Consider the following 7232-nt stretch of genomic DNA (forward strand, 5'->3'; position numbering starts at 1 on the left):
AAACGTGGCCCAGAAACGATTTGTTATTTAATAATCCTTAATTCACAAAAAGTAACTCTGAAAGTTAAAACGAGAGGTAGTTGCAGTTAAGGATTACGTTCATCACTGTGACTCTCAATCATTAATATCTGAATTTTTCAACACAATTTGTTCGTTTGTAAAGCGTTGAGTGAAGTTTTGAGTTCTTCTATAAATGCACTTTTGCCTATATATTCTTTGCAAGTCACTTGAATTTGGACATTTTTGCCGTAAATTTCACAACAGTAACCGAAGGAATTCAATAAATAAAAGTCGCATTAAATCCCCTCGTGTCTAGCTTGAAAGAGTCTTATTGACTGCAGCTTTTCGGTGAAAGAAAAACCGATTTACACACACCATTACAGAAAACAAACAAGCAAACTGACAACTCCAAAGCACACATTTGCATTCACTTACAGTTTGACTTTCTGTGACATTTTAAAATGGAACAGAGGTAAATCTTCAAAGATTAATTGTTGTTAGATTTAAACAATACTTTTTGTAAGATCTCCAAGTGTTTTTTTTTTTACGAGAAGATCATTGCATAGTCATTTAACTCGTGCATGTTTGTCATACCAGTACTGTTGTTTATTCAAAGGCGTACGCTTTTTTCCTTTTCAATTGACAGGTGACACATCATGACACATCAAAGACTCCTAAATCCTCTCCCCCTGCCTCTTTCTTGCTTTCTAAAAGTTTCTATCTCTCCTTAAGTTCCCTCCACATGTGTTAAGATTAATTGTAGATGGTAGCCAATCTTCCCAGGGGAATTTAGTACGTACTAAGTGTTTTTTCACCAAACCTAGGCCTGCTTTGTTGGCTTGCAACCACTTTATGTACCATCTTCTGACAGCCAAATTTCTTCCTTGTATACCTACAAGTTAAGCATGGTACCTGCACTTTTACTAGCATTAATAAAATTTGGAGGTTCAGATGTTAAGTGAAGCCAAGGGAGGTGTCTGTCACTAAGTATCTTGATTAAATAAGGATCGAGCTCTCAACGATGTCAAAGTAGCATTAAACTTGATTTCTAACTAAAAGTGTGAATTTATCTCCTTACATATTTTTTTTGCTTTTAAGCATGAACCCTGAAATTGATGTTGGGCAAGTGGAAGGTGCTTTTGTGATGGGACTTGGTTTGTGGTTGACAGAGAAATTCATATATGATACTAAAACAGGACAAAACCTGACAAATGGAACCTGGGTAAAGAGTTCTGTTATTCAAGAAAAAAGGCCACTGTCTCAAACACTTGAAAGTGCTGAATTTAAGATGGATTACATGAAATATTTAGGCAACCAAAATAGGCCATTTCAATCTTATCTTAATTAAAAAGTCAAATTTCTTTTCAAGGTGCCTTCAGAGATAAAAATAATTGTTTCTATTCTCCCTCAATACCAATTTAATTTTGGTGAAATTGGACCTTAACTGTCAGTTAATACGCCTCCTTTTCAAAAATAAGTCTGATTTTTACAACAACAATTTCTTGCCTAATTAAACCATTGGCAATTACCAGATTATAATCTGGTCAAGTTGTACTGAGAAGGCTGCATCATGGAAAAGTGATGTCATCATGTTAAAACCAATTGGTGTGTAGCATGATATTTTTTGCACCCTTAGAAGTTACTTACCATTTTGGCACATACATAATTAGCAGGTAAACTGTCATGAAAAAGTGTTTTTCCATGTGGCATAAGTTTGCAGGTTTCAATTTTTGTGCAGTTACATAATCATGACCACCCAAAAAATTCAGTTTCTTCAAAGGAAAACAGTGCAAAGATATATTTTTTATTTCTTGGCAATTCCAGGAATACAAGCCCCCATGTTCCAAGGACATACCAATTGAATTCAAAGTGACCCTTCTGAAGAATGCCCCCAATCCACTTGGAATTCTTAGGTCAAAAGGTGAGTTTGGTGCAAAGCAACAAGGGGGAGGCTCAAATGTTTTGATTTTATTGAGAACTCCATTATTTCATTAGTGATTACAACCATATGTTTTCCATGATACTGTTAAAGTGGCAGTGCACAAATTATCAATGGTGAACATAATTATTAAGGTGCTTTCCCTGATTCAATAGCAACACCAGTATGTTACTCAACTATGCCCACATGGAGATTGGATTGCTGTCATTTAGTTCCATCCTTGGAAAATGTGTAGAAGTATGTGTTGAAGGAAGGTCACTAACTGCTTTTCAGTGTTTTAAAATCATGGATTTTGATTTATATTCCTAATTCATTGTATTGAATCCACAAAGCTGTGGGAGAGCCACCTTTGTGCATGTCCTGTGCAAGTCTGTTTGCCATGAAACATGCAGTGGAGGAGGCCCGCACAGAGATTGGTAAAGGAGCTGATTACTTTGTAATGAGTGAGTATCACCCAGGACTCTTCACTTCATAGAACACCACCAGTCAGTTATTGCTTTAAACTTTCTTAGGTGCATAGTTCAGGCAAATCTTAATCAGGCATTCAGTTGATCAGTAGGTTAGAGTCAATGTGACTGTTAAGTTAGTTACCATTTTCTAGTAATTCAGAATATCTTTGTTCAGTTACATGTTGGCCTTTGCTAGGACTCAATCAGGTCAAGGAAAAAGAGCAAATTGGCGAGTGTGCAGACAACAGCAGTGGCATGGAAGATAAAATGACTCTGCACTAAATTTTATGGTCTCTGCTTTCTTCACTCATTTGTTGTTTTGAATATCATTATCAGGTAGATAGACAGGTTCTTTGTCTGTCTTGTGTTAGACAGCTAATTAGCAGCCACACGGCAAGCCAGTTAGTCCGGATGTCATTGGTGACTGTTAAACACTTGGAGATAGGTATTCATTATTGGTGAACTTATAAAAGAAAATAGGGGAGAGTAGGAACAGATACCAAATGTTTTTATTCTTCTTGCTCATTTTTTACTTATTTAGTCTTTTATTTTGCCTTCTCTTGGCTCATGCCTTTCTGAGATTTGTACTTTTCCAAACTGACCAGAAGGAAATGAAAGAGACTGCCAGACAGGCTATTTTTTTGGTTCTTAATAGTTCTATGGTATGTTCTTCCGGCTTTTGATCCATTATTTTGTTTGTTTGTGTTCTCAGATGCACCCTCCATGGTAGAAGACACACAGCTTGCATGCCTCGTGGAGCCTAGTCAATTCAGCTTGTAAACAGGCCTGTCTTGATCCTCAGAAACTTATACTATGACAACTTTTAAATTTACTTTAATTTGTACAATCTTTGTAGAGGCGAGAATGATAGATTTATATCAAATCCAAATTTATGTAGCTTTTAGTCTGCTGATTAGCTGCCAGCCAGTCTACAGCTTATTTAATAAACAGAAGAAATTATTCATGAACAATTAGTTTGTTAGCTTGATCAGAGATTTCCATTCCTTGATGGCTGATAAGGGCAAAGTTTAAATCAACTATAATGCATAGAAATTAATTTTGAGCAATTAATGTAATTGTTTTGGTGTAGATCTACTAGTCATATAAAACTTAATTTTGTTTACAACTGCACACTGAAGCATGTAGGCTACTACCCTATGTACTGCTCCTGTATGCTGTTAAGCGTCTTTCTTATCTCAATATCTTTCACTGAAAAGAGAGCAAGTAGATTAGCTTATCAGATTGCAGCGTCTATGATAGATCTTCAGTAGATTTAAGTCAATTACTTTTGTACTGTACATTAACTTCAAAACTAGAGGCTCCACCTTAAGAAACCATATCACAAGGAAATGAGAGAATGAAGTATTCTCACAGACACCTATTTTAGGTGAAGAGAAATGCAGTTTAACTACCAGGGGTTACCAAATTTGGGGAACAGCTTAATAAGCAAACAAAAAAGATTGACAAAATAGATGATTTAGATAAAGTAATGATGTTGAAGACATATGCATGCAGCATTTTAAATTGATTCTACTTCCCAGTATCATACTCTGTTTGAATCCTCTGCTATTAACGAGAGATGGGCACATCACTCCGGTCGAACTGAGAATGAAAGCAGAGCAACAAGGGTTTAGGATAGTGGCATTTGGCCCCCATGGTGCCAAAATGAGGTGTAACCAGGAAGAAGAAGCAAACAAAGTTCTTGATGAGGTGGGGTCAAATACCCACAAATGAATAAAGGCTGTTAGTTTCTAAAGAAACTGTTGGGGCTGCGTCAGTGGGGGTAACGAAATAATTTGGATATATCAACAAAGTTGAAATGGTAAATTGGCCACCATAACGATTACAAAAGCTGACGTTTCGAGAGTTAGCCCTTCGTCGGAGCGAATAGAGGAATTGTGGGTTGCGTATGCTTTTAAAGGCAGAAAATGGAGCTACGTTATTGGTGGGAACATGGCAACGAGAAAGACCCGGGTAAATTAGTGGAATGAAAAGCGTTCATTGATCCCTGTGGGATTTAGACTGCCGGTTTGAAAGATGAGCAGTCTTTCCTTACACTTAGGTAGCACGGAAAGCTGTAAAACTCTTGAACAAAAGCTCATCTTTCAAACTGGCAGTCTAAAATCCCACAGAGATCAACGAACGCTTTTCATTCCACTAATTTACTTGTGTTTCACCAATAGATTTCACCAATACTGAATCTACTTTCTCCATAAATCACATACAAGATATCCCGACACATTGCTACACCATGGTGGCCACAAGATTGTGGCATTCTTGATATGAATTGATCCATTTCTTAGTTGAGAGCAAAAAACAGCAAGTGCTGTCAGACGTCGTGCCATTTGTTTTCCATCCTCTAGTTAGTATTACCACATCCTCATAATCCCTCAAAGACAAACGAGGTTTGAATAAAATGTTCTGGAAGCGATCCGGGAACAAAAAGTAGTCCAGTCCATTCAAGAGCAACGTTACACACGTGACGTCTTTTTTCACCAACTCTTCTTCGTCAAGAATTTGACGCAGAGTAAACTTTGACAGTGAGAACAGTGGAAGACATTTCAACAGGTCAGGGAGAGAACCCTTCCTAGAGGCCAAATCGTATTTAATCCATCTTACTGCTGCATTGTACACTTCCTCCTCTCGTGGTATGTTTAATTTATCGTCGCTGAGCAATTCAAACAATTTTTCCTCATTAAGCGACAGAAAATCACTCGACTTTGCTACGGCCACGAAATTTTTACGGCTAAAAGAAGTGGCAGCGTGTTTTAACGACTCACAATTGTATTGGGAAGCGAAGGATTCTAGCGCCAAACAATTTGCAACACTGAGAGATTCTTCCAAGAAAAGAGAAGCCCTTGATTTTAAACCCTCAATCATCAAGTAATCAGAGGCGACGACGACTTCTTTTGCGTTAGATGAGTTGAGTTTTGCTTTTCCAGTGTAGACATACTGGAGGACCTCAGTCAAGGCGTGAGAGGTTATTTCTTCGAGCTCTACTAAATGATCTTCATTTTCTTGAACGTTTAACTGCGTTGTAAACAAAGCCCGGAAGTACTGACTGCCGGCAGACAAGACACTGCGATGGGCTGCAAAGTCTTGTCCATCAGCTCGGAGAGTTATGTCACACAGAAGATTCGATTTCCTTAGCTCGTCTAACTTTTCGATCAACTCCTTTTGAAATAATTCGTCAAGAACTTGAGTTTCGCGATTGCCCTGGGCCATTGCCATCTGAGACGTTTGATTAATCAGATGGAATCATGGGAAGACTTGACGTCACGCCTGGAGTAGAAGAAAGAAAAAAAACTTGGACTGGACTTTATAAGCACGAAAGGTCCGCATCAATTGTCGCCATAGGGAGGTGGGGAGCGGCAGAGAATTGGAGGGGTCACATGGTTTCATGAGAGAAGAGGGGGGTTAACCCTAATTGGCAGGCACTGTGGGGGGGGGGGGGACCATAAACAAAGGAGACAAATATTTGAAGCGGTGGGATCAGTTTACTGCTTTTTTGATGATGACTTTTTTTACTTCGTTTCTGGTTTAGACACGATCTCACATAATAAGAAGATCAATAGTTGTGCTTATGTATTAAACGTAATGCACGAAATATTTTTAAGTTCTTAAGGTTGAATGTCCACAAAGTGCCGGGATGTTTCAAATTCTCTGGAGTCAATGAGCGACATTTCCGCGAGAACGTTCGAAAAACACGGTGGTACACCGTCATTACAAAAACAAAAATATAAGTAAAAATATATATATACATGTATCAACAGGTGTTAAATTTAGTGTGACTGCTTCGTTCCCCAACGCTTATTCAATGGCAACCTCTTGGGAGCCTACTTCTCAGACCGACTCTTGAACAGCATCGTGCAATGACTCTTAGATTTTCCCCTCTGCTAACTCTTGAATAGTCTCTTCGTCCAATTCATCAGCAGACTCCTCGCCCGAGCTTGACTATTCAGTGTTTTTTTTTCGTTTAAACGGGGCACATGGTCATCGCTAGTCGACCCTGCGCCTGCAACCGTCCACGCCAGCAATAAATTTTGTGATGTACTCACTACTACTCGTTTCTCTGACCTACCCTAACAGATCTTTTATTTTTGTGTTTAACCGCCTAGGTATTTGCTGTTGTTCTAGAACATACCTTTTGAATCCGCCTTGTTTACGACAAAAAGCAGATTCAGAAATCTGCTTAACATCACTATGTTAAAACTTACATCTATCGGTATGTGGGTAAGGAAGCAGATAGTCATGGCTTTTTGTGGTGGCTGGGAGAGAAGAGGTGGGGGGATCGTGAAATATTCCATTTGGGGGGGGGGGAAGAATCACGTTGATACTCCGTTGTCACAACAAAAATTCCTCTCACCCCCCCCCCTCGCAATCAATAACGACCTGTTCTTAAGGTAGAAGTTGTTTTCGAATCAGTGTCGTAGTTTCAAAAAGCTGAATGGTTACATCCTTTTTTTCTCAAAGGGCCATAAAAGCAACAATAATAACCATTTATTGACGTTTCCTGGTCCCACAATCTTAATATTCGGCACAGCAAAAAAACTATCGCTGTAGCACGCTAGCGCGAGACTTTTTCGATGTGTGCTTTCCACAAGATATCTTTTTTTTGCTAGTTTAGTTAATTGTGTAGTGATTTCAGCGATTTCATCTTTTTACAGCATCAACCTCGTATGTGCGTTTAGTACTATATCTATTACAGTGCCTTTTGAATAATGTTTTTGTTTTTATAAATTAACACTACTAGCATGCAACGAAGAGACAGTTTGAAGTTTTTGGGCATTAAGTTTTCGAAGCTGTCTGGAAGAGTTATGGTCGCGATTGACGTCATTGTAGGT

The 7232-nt window shown here is 38.5% G+C and overlaps 1 protein-coding gene and 1 pseudogene across 1 annotated transcript in view; one reads left to right on the forward strand and one right to left on the reverse strand.

Moving 5' to 3' along the window:
• The window catches only part of LOC111344894 (xanthine dehydrogenase/oxidase), a 28294-nt gene extending 24146 nt beyond the window's left edge, over nucleotides 1-4148 (forward strand). The window contains exons 38-41 of the mRNA XM_088753616.1: nucleotides 1099-1222; nucleotides 1825-1921; nucleotides 2272-2382; nucleotides 3101-4148. Coding sequence (XP_088609742.1) covers nucleotides 1099-1222; nucleotides 1825-1921; nucleotides 2272-2382; nucleotides 3101-3168 — 400 coding nt within the window. The 3' untranslated portion in view covers nucleotides 3169-4148. The remainder of the gene's footprint in view (nucleotides 1-1098; nucleotides 1223-1824; nucleotides 1922-2271; nucleotides 2383-3100) is intronic.
• LOC148736104 (kelch-like protein 12) lies at nucleotides 2880-5754 on the reverse strand (annotated as a pseudogene).
• Between the last annotated feature and the right edge of the window lie 1478 nt (nucleotides 5755-7232).

The sequence above is a fragment of the Stylophora pistillata genome, chromosome 3 (assembly GCF_964205215.1).
Source record: "Stylophora pistillata chromosome 3, jaStyPist1.2, whole genome shotgun sequence".
Lineage (NCBI taxonomy): Eukaryota > Metazoa > Cnidaria > Anthozoa > Scleractinia > Pocilloporidae > Stylophora > Stylophora pistillata.